Source organism: Rhopalosiphum maidis, chromosome 2 (assembly GCF_003676215.2).
Source record: "Rhopalosiphum maidis isolate BTI-1 chromosome 2, ASM367621v3, whole genome shotgun sequence".
Taxonomy (NCBI): Eukaryota; Metazoa; Arthropoda; class Insecta; order Hemiptera; family Aphididae; genus Rhopalosiphum; species Rhopalosiphum maidis.
In genome coordinates this window covers 13671724-13687324 of record NC_040878.1, presented here as the reverse complement: position 1 = coordinate 13687324, position 15601 = coordinate 13671724, and the positions used below count along the sequence as shown (strand labels likewise).

At 24.9% G+C, this 15601-nt stretch overlaps 1 protein-coding gene across 3 annotated transcripts in view; it reads left to right on the top strand.

Moving 5' to 3' along the window:
- Window positions 1–15601, top strand: part of LOC113552309 (tachykinin-like peptides receptor 99D) — a 208499-nt gene that overhangs the window by 188766 nt on the left and 4132 nt on the right. For 2 of the 3 annotated variants that reach the window (XM_026955122.1, XM_026955121.1), the window contains exon 6: window positions 8897–8989. In XM_026955122.1, the coding sequence (XP_026810923.1) occupies window positions 8897–8989 (93 nt within the window). Of the gene's footprint in view, window positions 1–8896; window positions 9040–15601 lie in introns of all 3 variants that reach the window. The other variant, XM_026955123.1, reaches the window with a different exon arrangement.

Genomic DNA, 15601 nt, shown 5'->3' with positions numbered 1-15601 from the left:
TAACATTTTCGATAAACTTGTATTGCTTTCGTATTATCTATGATGTATACACTATACATGTATAGTATACATAAGTAATATTGAAATCGTGTTTGTCATGCTCAATTCAATATTGTTAGTGTTTTTTTTTTTTTATTGTTAATCTTAAAGTTTATAATAAAGAAAATAATAATTGTTTCTTACAAAAAAAAAAAATGATATTGAAATAAAATCCTGCGCTTATCTATGTTAATATTTTAAAAGTCACATAAATTACTAATTTCCATTAAATATTAAATAAGTTATATGATTTATAAAGGTTATATTGAAACTATATGAAAAAATTTAATATATACATAATAAATTGTTGTAAGTGTAAAAGTATAAACGAGAACAATGCGGCTATAATACTGAGATATATTATTGAAAAATAAATATTATTGGAATTTATAAGAGATGAGGCAAAATTAAAAATTTAAATGAAGGATTACGTGATTTTTTCTATGTCAAACTCATCAGTTACTATAATAAAATATTTTTGTACACCAATTATTTACTTTTAATTATTATCTGTGTTAGAAATAGTTGTATCGAAATATAGTACAACTTATCAAATGCTTGTATTCATATTTATTATAGTACAATTACTTTAATTATTATAATCTTATAACTTATAATTATTGCATTATTTATTATATTAAAATTTAAAATTAATAATATGTGCCGCATTCCTAAAAAGTTTGCTCAATTAATCGTATTATTTTTAATAAATTTCAGTTGCTTTGGTCCATAACGATATAATGAAAATGTACTTTGATGTTTTATTTTATAGAAATCCATGGTAAAACTATGCATAATATAATAATGATGTTCTAGGACGTAAATACAATTATATTTAAATTACATTTTTTATTGCATATATCTCCTCAAATTAGGTGTGATTATTTAAAAAAAAATATAATAAATAATTTTCTAAATTACGTATATTTATGTAAATAAAATCGTGCGTTCATAATAATATTACTGTATCTGTACAATTAACAGACGTGATTGAGTTAAAATATGATACAAACTAGAAACGTTTTAGCAATTTAAATATTTCTTTAAAAATTGTCAATTTTTGTAAAAAAAAAAAAACCATTTTTATCGTGATTTAATCCCAATCTGTTTGATATATTTTTCAAATCTTTTATTTTTATTGTTTAAACCAAAAATAGTGTCATTGAATTTATCAGAAACGTATAACAACTTTTCCAATACCTGCCGGGTTATTGCTACAGAAACAAAATGTGGATTTTTACCATCTCCTTGATTTCATTCCTACGACGCGCTGACCACAAATGTGCTATAAACATTGCCTTCATCGGTATATTTCGATATAAAATTATTTTGAAGAAATTTTTTCACACAAAGAAATCTTCAGTAGCTCATTATCTAGTGCTATTCGTCATGTTCAACATATAAAAATAGATATGGAATAGAATGACGTTAATGATCATTTTTGAAAAGGTCCGGAATCTTATTCAGTCGTAGAAATAAATTAATTTGTAATCAAACCAAATATTGTATATTATTATGTACAATATTTTTTTCCGTTAATATTTTTCGAAATTCTTTTGGAAATACTAACACACACGAAAATCTAACATTTATGTTTATTCGTTAAATCACTATAAAAATAATTCACATTTGATATTTAAACGTCATCCGCCCATAAAATAAATTTTATATTTTTAAGCAGAATACTGTTTTTTTTTAAATTATAATAATAATTTAATATCCAATATTGAATAAATAGTTTATTTTTTTATACAAGTAGTTAAGTATTTAAAATGATCCCTCTGTATAATAAATTGTGTCCTATTTGATGAATTTAAAGGTCGCGTTGTTCCGAGACATCAGAAACTAACATCAATTGTTATATGGACTGCATATTATAATGTACCTCGGTATAATATAATATCTATTCGACAATGGTTTGAATAAATAGACTACCGCTAAATCAAAACCCTTACTGAATAGACTAGAAGCGATTTTAAATGGCCGACTGCACACCATCAATGATTATTATAATCTGTTAGTATATAAGTATACTATATAGCAGCTACTTCAGGTAGTTACGTTGTCATAACAATCGCCATCGTTGTCCACGTCTTCGTCCAATACATTGTATAATATTATTATTATTATTTGCTGCAACGATTCGGCTCAACCTGCTCTGTATGAGACAATTCTGAGTTGAAATCACGAATTGCATATTTTAATTTCATTAAAAACTGACCGTATGTGTGTTATTAATAAATGAAAGGATTTCCGTAATGAAGAGTGATGTTTTTTTTTTTTAATGCAAAATACAGTCATATAATATAATAATATACTTTACGATGTTGTTTTTACACTTGTGTTACTGAAAACAAAGCATACGGTTAAGCTTAACTTAAATCCATCATTTTATGTTCTATTTTAATCTAATAATTATGTTAACTGTTTCCGCCTGTAATAATTATGAACTGCCTTTGGTATATATTTTTTTAATTTATGTTAAAATGCTTTGTTAGTATAAATTACACAGCTTTATAATGCTCTGCAAACATCCGTGATGTGATTGAAATACTTTTACGTTTTTTGTTTTTTGGTTTACATGTAATTTTTGAATCGAAAGAAAACCCGTAATAAAATAGATTTAAGGTACTTAAGGTACTTATATCAATACAACATTCATGTAAGTGAAAGTCACGGATTTTATTAGTTTTAATAGAAAAAAAAATGTGTACGTACAAATTATTATTATTTTACTTTATGGAGGGCTATAATAAAAATATTATTTGTTTAAGAATTAATTCCAGGGTATAAACTTTGGATGAAATAATTTAACACGGTTTCGTGTATAATGCATAAAGTGACTTTCATAAAATAAACCAATATAGACGACTACGTATAATACATCAAAATTAAATATAATAAACATTCAGCGATACAAAATATAAAACAATTATCAAAAAAAAAAAAAACACGTCCATGTAGTAATAACAAATAAGTGTTTGTAATTAATAGCATGTATTTTCATTAATTTTTACAGCTTTGAATTTAAATGTAGTACATTATTTTATATTCAAATACAAAGTGGCTTTTCGTGACTTTTAAATTAGGTATATATGTCGTTTATTTTTAAATTAAGTCGTAGAAACCTCTAGATCTAAAAAAAAAAATAAAATAAAAAGTAGCGTCTTTGAGGTATTACAAGGTTTGCGAATGGTGACGAAAGATAAAAATAGTTGTTATATTACAGCATTTATAATTTATAGTAATGTTGTATTTATAATAATTTTGATAAATTAAAAATATAATTATTTTAGTATAAAAAGTCATGAATAAAACAAATTAAGATGGATTATTATGTGTTTTACTAATATTTATATTAATTACAACATTGTTATTACTGTTTTAATAAAACATTTCATTAGTATTAGTATCAAATATATTATGTTTACAAATCACATTAACCTCATTATACTATCAGCAGTATAAATTTTGTAAATTAGAATGACTTGTACAGTTCTAACTGTACTTCAAACATTTATAATTCCTATAATTGTATTCTATCGTTGACTTAAAATTTCTCGTGAACCCTTCAAATTTGTTTCTTAGTAATAGAAAAAGTATTATTTTTAAGCAAACAAACTTTATTTGGATCAGTTGTGACTTGTGATTTATCAATATGAGATGCGCGTATAAGTCCTACGAATAAGAATACAAATAAATCCCAAGAGAAATCGTAGATTCGTGATTAAAAGAAAAATAAATGGCTGCTGCATTTCAAATGAATATTCATAAATGTGGTACCTAGTATTGATAATAATTACTAATGGACACTAAATCTTTTTGTAACCTGTCGGCTGTCATGCTATAGTTATTTATATAATGTGCAAAGTGTTGTGTAGATAATGAAAGCAGACCGCAAGTTAGGTTCTAAGATATAATATTGTTTTAATATTATGTTTAAAACTTTGTAAATTGTGTAAAACAAATAAACGAAATGCTTTTTAATTATCATTTATTCAACTGTATAATAAAATTAAATCTGTGAAACGTACAATTAGCGTCTACAATTTAAATGGTTAATTGTTTTGATTAAACATGATTTTTGAACATGAACCAAACTTCTGATTTTATAAACAATTTAAATAATATTAAATTAAGCAACTCTATTCACATATACCACATCAGGGTTATTTTTTCATTTTATTATTTGTTTAAATTTAATAAAACTATAAATACACCTTATTTAACAAGTGTTTGATTTGTTCTATATGATATTCTAAAAAAATTATGAAGCTAAAGTTTTTAACACAAAGTATCATTTATTGAGCTAAAAAAAAGTGTTATATAAGTCAGTGAACGTAAATATCTAGTACATTTTACATTTATTTCAGTATTATTAAGAAATAAGAATACTGACATAGTGACAATGAATGACCTATGTAACCGACTTAATGAATCGATGTACCGTATGTTAGGCACCTATGAATTTACACAGGGTGTGTTCTGATTTTTATCTGTCAAAAAAATCTTGAGTGTTTCAAATATTTAATAACAATGAAAAAGATAGTCACACTTTTCAGGCACAAATATATCCTGAATCTCAACAGCTTTTCTATTGGAGAATGATATGACAATCCATGTGTGGTGCTTGAGTTTTATTAAATGTATAAGTAAAGGTTAAAAATTAAAGTAAGTATTGAATTGTTGAAAGTTGATAGTCACAAAAAAATAAAATGAAAAAAATATTTTTGTTGTTGGCAACAAACATTTTATTAGTAGTATTATATAAATACATAAATTTAATTATTCATAAAAATACAAAAGTTTATAATCGATGTATAGTAAATTATACTTATGTCGTTTATCATTGTGCCAAATAAAATATATTATTTTCAAAAGAGATTCATTTAAAAATAGAAGTATTTCAGTATATTTGTTTGTTTAAACCGTTTTAGGAATTATAATTAAAATGGATTACATAGTTTTAAATTTCTTCCTGACAATGATAAAATAAAAATGTGAATACCAGACACTAGCTTACATTAACGTAAAGCAACAGATTTTGCGCACTGTTAACTCTTTTTTATTGGAGTAAAATATGTTCATGCTTAAAAATACCGTAATTCAATCAAATTCATATTATTTTTCTATTCATGCGATGAAACAGCTTAATTAATTTAAAGGTTAGGAGCGGAAACTTTGAGTTTAGACCTTAGACCACTATACCGAAATATTTTAATTTTTATCGTGTGTTTAACTTGCTTACTTAATACATATTCAATTTCTTCGGACCTTTATTGATTTTTTTTTATTTTAGTTCAATAAATTTTATCAAATGCATTCAACCATGAAGTATAAACTTTTTATGACGATAAATTAATTACCATTATTCTAAAATGTAATTTTAACCACTGTTGTCAATATTTGTTTACAATGATTTATTCATTAATACATCACCCAACAAATTACCTAACCGAGATAAAAAAAAATATTTTTTTATAAAAAGAAAAATATAATTTAATTAAAAGTTTTGACATCGAATTTTCTTTAATTTAACATGTTCAAAGAAAAAATAAATAATATTATATTTAACGGTTTAGTTTGTTTATATTATATTCTACTTACTAATTAATACAAGGTAGATATCAATATTGAGTAACATTAATTTATAATACAACCATTGGACCTACTATAACTATAACAATTTATTAGATATTATTAAGGTCAAAAATACAACAAAATAAGGCCAGAACTTTATCTATATACAATACAACAAATACTGTGAATAATACGACATGTTATTATAATAACTACTATAATATTTAGTAAAAATTCAAAATTGAAACTATTAATAGAACTTTTTCAATGTATATTATAGCATGTACATCAATCGGCTTCTAAAAATAATGAACAATTTAACCAAAATCTTTTTAAAGATTTACTTTAAGTCCTTTACTTTTTTATACTACAGCTACACCTGTTTTTATTAGCCTTGAACGAACCTAACATAACCTCTGAGTGTTCTTCTAGTACAAGTAATTTCTTCCTTTCTTAATAAAAAAAAATTAATAATTAACAAATAACTCATTATCAATTATACTATTAAAGAAAACGATCTAAAAAAGAATGTCAACGAACTACTAATAGAGTGTGCTGTCTGATAAAAGCATAAATATCACCCTAATCTCTGAAACCAACTTTACGAACCATTCTTTTATATACATTCTTACTTCCTAGTTACAGCTAACTCAAATCCAACCATCCATATGGCACAGCATATGGTGAACCAGCCATACTCATAAAAACTAATCTTAAATTCCACCCACTCAACAATTATTCGCAAAATTATATCCAATCATGCGCTATCTCAATTACTCTAAATAATACCTCAGTTATTATCAACGCAATTTACAGCTCTTATATGCACAATTTAATCATAAATAACCTGACCAACTTTTTTGACTAAAAACCTCGTGGAAATTTACTTTGCAATATTATAAAAATAAAATACTCGTATTGACTCGTATTAATCTGGATAAAATATATTACATTCTATATATCTTTGTCACAGAAATTCCTATCACCTTAAATTGCTCAATTAACAATATTCTGAACCTAATCTCAGACCATTCGTCCGTTATTATAAACATCGATGCCACTCTGCAAACACTTAATGATAGATCCAAACTAGTTCTTATATCGACAGACCGTCTTAAATTGTATGATAAATATATAATATAAATATATCTAAAGATAAGCTTTAAATTTGACCATGAAATTTACAAAATAGTCAACAATTTAATAACTTTAATTTAATCAGCAGGTTCTATGTCAAACACCACAAATAACTTATCACATAAATACCTGTCTCTCTCCGAATCGATTCGCTCATTAATAATCAAAAAACGTAAAGCAAAAGCACGTTATCGAATCAAACGATTCCCCGCGCTTAAAAAGACATATAACAAATTACCCAACTCATTAACTCTTTCTAAATGTCTCCCAAGCCTTCAACCGAGTCTGGCGTGAAGAATTACTTTTTAAACTTAAGCGATTCCTTAAGTCGTATACACAAACATTTGGTTTCTAAAAACATAGATATTATTTTAGTAAAAATATACAAAAAAAAACATCCTTCTACAATCTATACATATACGTATAATAATAATATTAACATATAAGAGTACGTGCGTGCATCGTTACTACACAACCATCAAGTTTACTTTGATGCAAACATTACATGTGATTTGTTTAGTATTAAATATTTTGTCAACATGATTAGTTAGGTTTGAAACGTTTTTTTAATACGTAATGCTTTTAAATTGTTTTTTTTCTTTTTGAGTCGAAATTCAAAAAAATATTTAAACGATAAACAAGTATTTTATCTTAATATTATTTAACGGGAAACAAAATTTTAGTACTCAAATATTCAAACGTAAGATCTAAAATAGGTATAATTTAAATTCAAATTTTCTTATTAAAATTATTCTCATTACTATCATAAAATTTAGGTAAACATATTCTGTATCATGTTTCTCATTTTTTAATAATGATTCATAGAAAATATATCCACCATGAATATTTAGTATAGATATATGTGTTCATTTTTAAGTGTAAATGTACTTTTTTCCACAAAACTGTTTTTTTAAATATTATTGTTTATCTATGATAAAAAAAGTCGCTTTATAGCAATTAATAAGTCACGTCTAAAATTTAAAAAAATCATTTATTTTAACTTTTTAGTAATTTTATCATGATATAACATTAGTGAATAGTATAAAGTCATCAAGTACCTTTTAATATTGATAAACTCATTAACTGTTTTAATTGTTTGAACTACATTTTTACTTAATTTTTAGTATTAAATAAAATCTGGCATGTCTTTAACATAATCTCTTATAGTCATTAAAATTTAGCGTATACAAATACCAATAAATAAATTAATATTTATTTTATTTTTTATGTATACATTCTTCCTGATAGAAACCAAAAAAGTTCATTCATTTGAACACCTAGAATTTAATTTATCAAATAAATAAGTCATACTATATAAGTAATTATAATTAGGTTCGTAAATGATATTATCTCTACACATTTTTTTGTTACTTTTATGTAACTGTACAAAACAATATAACTATATATATATATGATGAGAATATCACATTAACATAAAGGAAATACGATAGTGATAAACGTTGGAAACGGTTGATAACGGAGCAGTTTGTACTGTCTGTTTGTTAAACAATAAAATTAACTTTTGCAAACATATTAAACGCCATAGACCAGCGTTTGGTCTGTTTGGTTCCAATAACCAAAACCATGATCCAGTTTGTTTATACTCTTGCTGCGTATAATCAGTTATTGCAGAGGACTAGTTTCATTATGTCTTATACCGCGGTTTACTAATATACCGCACCTATCGCCTACGAAATTCAATCCAATAAAAATTTCATACGTTGGCGCTTGTGTTCTAAAACATTTACCGCTGTCGAATCTCCTCGTAATTTAAAATTGAGTCTGTAGCGTACTTGCATGTTGTCCTTGGTATAACGACATAACGTATAGAGATTACTTATACAGTCACCTTTGAGATCATACAACTACCGTCACATAGGAGCTGAAGTCCTGAATTTAGACAAAATTGATCTGACATAGTTATTTACTTAATATGTTTTTTTTTACAACCTGCAGTGTAGAGAAGCTAGTAAATCTAAATTGTTCTTTAAACCTATAATACCATCAGAATCGAAATTCTACTCGTCTCACAATAATATTGTAATTTAAATATATAATCACGTTTTTTTTTATCGACGTATCGAATATTCGGATATCGAGTATTGTACTTTATGAAAATATCGTGTTGTTTTTGTTTCAGATTCCGTCAAGGATTCAAGCAGTTCTTTTCTTTCGTACCGTGCATCAATGTGAGAACCGGCAGCCTGATCCGACGGGAAGTTGTCACCAGCAGGTACAGCTATAGCGGATCCCCGGACGCCCACTATCGGATAGTGCGCAACGGTAATAGTAAGCCCGGAAAACGAAATGCGTTTACGGCGTACGCTGTATATATTTACTAGTAAAGGCCTGAACGAAAGAAAACTGTTAAACTGATCCACGCCCCCTCGCTCTGCGCCGCCTTGAAAAATTAAAAAATACTTACAACAATAAAAATATCAAAAACCACGTTTTAAGAATTCGAGAAATACGTAGGTATAGTTAAAACTTAAAACGTATTACAATAAAACATATAAAAATAAAATTGAAAAACATATACATAATTATAATATATGTATAAAATCATTAAGTCTTCAAATTTGAGGATCGCATTGGATGAACTATTTTAAAACCGATTGTACACATTTTATGAACCTATTTTTTAACTATCAATTTTAAACTAAATAGTACGTGTATTTAAATTTAACCTATTTTTAAAATATATGCATATAATCATATTATACTCCTAAATATAATTCTAAAATTACTGGTATTAAACTCGATGAACACTTCAGATCTTTAACACCAAATTGACCATGTATGGTTTTACATTTGACGTTGGCTTTGAGTTAAGATAATGAAAAATTATACCACCAAATAAAATAGTCATCAATACGACTACAAATTTATTTATTTATTTTACACGCGTGATGATTTAATCGTTGGTTTAAAGAAATTGTGTTTAAATGTGTAGTAGAATCATTCAATATTCTTTTCATCCTATATTTCTTCTAGCATCATCAAAACTATCGTCTTTCGAATTTCTCATTTTTGATACAAATAATTTTTACTATGATATTTTAATTTATAATGTAATTATATGTGTAACATATAGATTTGTATTATACTTACTTAATTTTGATTTTGAGTAGTTTTAAAACTTTACTAACTATTGAGGAATATAATATAAAATACTACAAATAGAGATAATTTTTGTAGATAAATCATGCCTACTTTATTCAAGTTTTACTACAAATAGATTCAACTTTTATGCTAAATTCCTTTTATTTAACATAAAATAAAAACTGTACCACTATCAACTTGAAACTAACTATAGTTTGTCATATTGCACTTAATATTACTTATTTAAAAAAAATTAAATAACAGGGAGTTAATAAAATAAAAATATGTAATTAATTACTTAAAAAAAAAGGTCTTGAATAATTGTTTTAATATTACATATTTACTTATGTTATAATATTATGAAATATGAAACATTTATAAAAAAAAAATTTTTAAAAATTGAAAATTCCCATGCCTATAAATTGTTCAAAAATAATTGAAGTATTTTGAAAATGTTATAGTAAATATTAAATGATAATATTTATAATTAATAAAAATTTTAAGAATTTACACTTATTTATTTTCCAGTTACGCTAAAAAAAAAAAAACAAAATATATTTTGTTTGAAAATTGAAGTTACTTACGTAAAATTTCCTATTATTCCTATTTTTATTTTTTTTATGTTTTTACTGATTATAAAATAATACTTGGAAGTTTTAAATTTGACCTCTTTAAAGTCCAAACTTGATTAAATTTTCAACCCAAAACTATCGCCCGAATAAAAATTCGAAGTATTTTATTGACTATATTTATCGTTAACAGATACACACAAAAAACACATATCATTGTAAACTCTATACATTTATTGTTCCAACATATAATATGTTTCTACTTTTTAACCATATTTTACTTACCAGTAATATTTTAATATAATAAATAAAATATTTTCATGTAAAAAAAAAAATGAATTGTGTCCACAATTTTTTGTTAATGTTTTTATTTCTAATTCAGTTCTAAATATTAATATAAAAAAGTTATGCTTAAAAATATACAATACTAAATGTAATATATTAACAATTTTATTCATTTCAGAAAATCTTTGTTCCAATTAAAACTTTTTTATAATTATTTCTACTTAAATATATTTTAAGTTTGAGCAAGTTTAAGTGATAAACATTTAACTATCATGATCAAATTAAATTCAATGCGAATCTTATAATTATTTTCCGTTTTATATTTAAGTGGTAGACAATTAGGTATGTAACGTAGATACAATTATTATTATAAATTAAAATAAGTTATTGTCTAAAATGTCTTCAAATACTTTAGAATCTTTTTCATATCTATAAAATTTTAAATTAGAAAATAATACCATAATTTATATAACAAAATTATAATTTGCGAAAATATTTATAATATGTATCTTCATAAATGTTAACACCTGTATTAAATATACAATTCAATGTTATACCATGAATTGATATTTTAAACGTTCCAATTTAATTTTTATTTGTAGAGAATAATGTTTTGCGATACCTATAATAATATTTACGCAGAATTACTACAAAATGTGTTATTCTTCATCCTGGTTATCTCATCATTAAAACTCAATAATATAATTTAAAAAAAAAATGAAACATAAATTTAAATTTTTGACAATTTCCTCTTTAGTTGCTTGAATCTTTGTTTTATTGTACGTCATCGTATCTCAGAAAATAACTACCTACGAAAAACACAATCAAAAAATAAATGAAATTAATAAGGAAACCGTTTCATTCTAGCAGTACTTATAAAATATAATAACGAAAAATAGCATACTATTCTCTTTTGTTGTATGTTAGTTACCTATATCATATAATATTGTATAATACGGATACAATAGAAATTCATGTATACTCAGTATTCTTATGATGTAAACAATGTGTTAATTTCGACTTTTACAAAAAAACACTTCATTTCAACATAATAAACGTACGAAGTAAATCATGAAGTTACAGTACCAAGTAATTTTCGTTTCCAAAAATATAAATTATTTAATAATAAGCCATTTTTTAAATTTAATTATCTTATTATCAAATACTATAGAACAGTTCTTTCTGAAAATCAAAATTTAATTTCATGACATTCGTTTATTTTTACAAATAAAATCTGTAGCTTTCTATATTATATCTTATACATTATATAAAGATTAACCGGATGAATTTTTAACGTGCAAAACTCGTCTCAGTCAGTGTTTATTTATTTTATTTTTAATACCTTTTTTAATCTCCGAAAGTATCAACTGAAGTTAAATATTTTTTTTTTTAAATATTGATATGCAAATAACCAATAGGTAATTTATTATATACAACATTAAAATATATAACTTAAAGTATATATGAATAAAGAAATCAGTACAAATTATCCGGTTTACCCCGACATTTAACTGTGATAAATTTCAATAATTATATATCTATATATATATATATTCAAAAGAATAATTAAAAACCTAAATCATTTTTAAAAATATAATATAAGCTTAATATAATAACCCCAAGCGTCTTATAGAGTCCTAATATAAATATATATATATATATATATGTGTGTGTGTGTACTTTATATTTTATTTTAATGACGAAGTTAATAACTTTTGACACAATTTTCTCAAACCAAGTCTTTGTATTGAAGTCTCTATGAGTGAAAAAGCAACGAATTATGAATAGAATAAAGTTTGCTTTAAGTCAATAAGCTGTTAAGCTGTTTTGGTTAAAGGAAGCTAAATGTATAGTCAAATCGGATATAAAATCTCGATGTCGTATTCATTATGATTCATAAGTTATTTTTTCCAATTTTTAAACTTAAACCCAAACTATGGTCTAAATAAGATACAATTGGCGCATCTCTTGAAATTAACAAATACTGTCACAGTTGACCCGAAAATTAAAAAATTACTCGTACAAGCAAAAGTAAATTTATTGTCACCGTGATTTAAGTGGTTTGTAAACAAATAAATAATAAGTATATTATAGTATGGTACCTCAGTGGTGCCGAACTTATATATCATGTGAAGCAATCGCTTCACTTCTTAAATGAGTTTATCATATAAATGAGGTGGATGAGTGGTTGGGACAAAAATTTTAAATTTTGCTTCACAAAAAATACCTGAGTTCATCCCCACTGCAGTATGCATATACTTTCAGATCCCAAACTTAAAAGAATACCACATTTTAAATAAATAATACCACGACTTTGCTTACAAGTGTAGAAGTGTAGAAAAAAATTTCGCAATCAAAAGGACTTAAAAACGACTATCGAGTACAATATAAATTTCTAAATAGTTTTTAATAATACTAAATGAAGTAATAATCAGTAAATTATAATGAATTATACATTATTACACTAGCATAATATTATATAAACGGTAGCAACTATAGTTTATCCTATTATTTACTAAAGTTTGTCTCGAAAATTCAGTGTCAATTGTATACTTGTACTCTGTTTAAGTAGCATTAGCAAACGTTCGCTTTTAAATTCTAACTGACAAAATAAATACCCCGTACTTTATTGTGTTCCAACACATTTTACTTTCACTATAAGTCGTTTTTTTATTCTCTATCAAAACCATTCATTCGTTTAACAACTCTAGAATATTATATGACATAAATCTGAGATTTGGAAAACTCATGACAATAACAGTTTTCTACAAAGTTGTAGGCGGCATTAAGAGCAAACACATTTTTTTTTTACGATAACATTTGATTTTGCGGGTGGTAACCTCAAACGTCCTCGATATAATATTTTAATATACTAATTACTATCTATGGCGAGGACGATACTGATGAGTGATGATATTATGTACCTGTGTGTAATACTTGGTACTTATAGGATAAAAGGGTACATTTTACATTGGATTACGTGGATTATTAACAAAACAACTATGCTGATATAAATGAACTGTCCGGGTATTAAAATGTGATCGGCGCTCACAATGTGAAAAAGATAACATGTGCGTGAAACCGCGTTAGTTTTTTTACGATTTTTATTTTTTTTTCAAATATTATATGAATCACGGAAAAACGACAAATCCAAGATTTTTCGGGCGATGTCCGGAAATGTTTTATTTCCACTGCCAGGATGGAGGCTTACTATTACCCGTCATTGGAATTATTCTACCCATTGAAAAGTTTGTTCACTGACGAGGCGACAATGACTTTATTAATATTCGTAAGCTGCAGTGACAGATGGGAAAGAGTAAAATAAATTTATAATCATCCAAATTCTTTTAAAAACATTCCATTGTTATTTGTTTGTCTGCAAAATATAAAATATGTGGAAACGTAAAGTTGGTTTTTGTCTCTGCCTCTGGTAGCTCGTATAATTTATCATTTAATAGGACATTCAGAACCGGAGAACCACAACTAATGACTACCTATAATAATAATAATAATTAATAAATATAATAAATAATAAAAGAATAAAAATTCATTGTCCATATAAAAATCCCAACGGAAAAATCAATTTATAAAATTTAATTTAATATGATTATATTATTTACTATTATTAAAGAGGCAATTTATCAAACATCGTAGTAGTTTTTAAGATAACCTCCTAAATATTTTTAAAGTTAATGCAAGTAAAAAATGTTTAAAAAGGTCAGTTTTAAATAAATGTTGTTAATCTTTTTGATTATTCTAAGTTGAGTTTGGAAACAAGTTTCAAATGTGAATTAAGTACCTAACCTTTTTGCTGCGAGCAATGTAGAACACTATTTTTTTTATTAATTTAAGTTCTAAGATAATTTACTGATCGTTCATTACCAGTAAATGTTTATATTAAATTATATACGTGAGTGAAAAATGAAGATAACAAACCTACACGTCATGTTAAGTTAGGTTATATTATCTGTTATGTATATATACAATATATTGATCTGGCATCCTACCAAACAGATTTTTATGCGTAGTATACTATAGTAGTTTTGAAATAGGACGAATGGCGTAGTTCAATTAATGGAATGTTATTTTCAATTTAATCTCAAGTGTGCAAGAATTGCATACTATTAAGACGTTTCTAAACTCATGCAACTGTAGTATATTATTATATAATAATGTAAACAATTCATATTTCAAGAGATATGAATTAATTTTTAATTTAAAGTAGAATATTCGGTTATCATTGTTTACTATTTCGCCTAGAGTTATATTTTTAGTTAAAACATTTCTAGTTCTATTGACCGATTTTTAATTAACATAAAAGCTCGCGATATAACAATGTATCATATAATAATATATTGTATGCCTATTACGGTGTTGTTTATTAATTTTTATTTTACTATGCAATTCTTACTATATTGGGTGAAGGTTGTCATAAAACTATTTTAACAAGTTTACTTTAAGAGTTTCATATTTGGCAGTAAGTTTCTCAGTAAAATGCATTACATAAATAATTTTAAATTCTGAGCGAAACGATGAATGTATTGATTTTATAATGTTGTCTGTCATTACCTTTTGAAGCAGTAAAATGCTTCAGTGTTAAACTTTGAGTGGTGGTTTCTGGTAGCAAATTAAATCTAGTTGGCACTTTGGTAATCAAATGTAAAAAATTTGTAAAAAAAAAGAAAGTTTCTACTCTCCAAAATAATCATAAAAACACCAAATAACCATAGATAATTGAAATTTTTACATAATAAAACTTTTAAAAAATGTAAACTTTTGAGCTATTTATAGCTATTTAAGGTATTTAATTTTTTTTTATATATTGAAAATCAAAATAACTAAATAATTAATTTTAACAAAAAATAATATTGAAAATGTAATACAAGGTT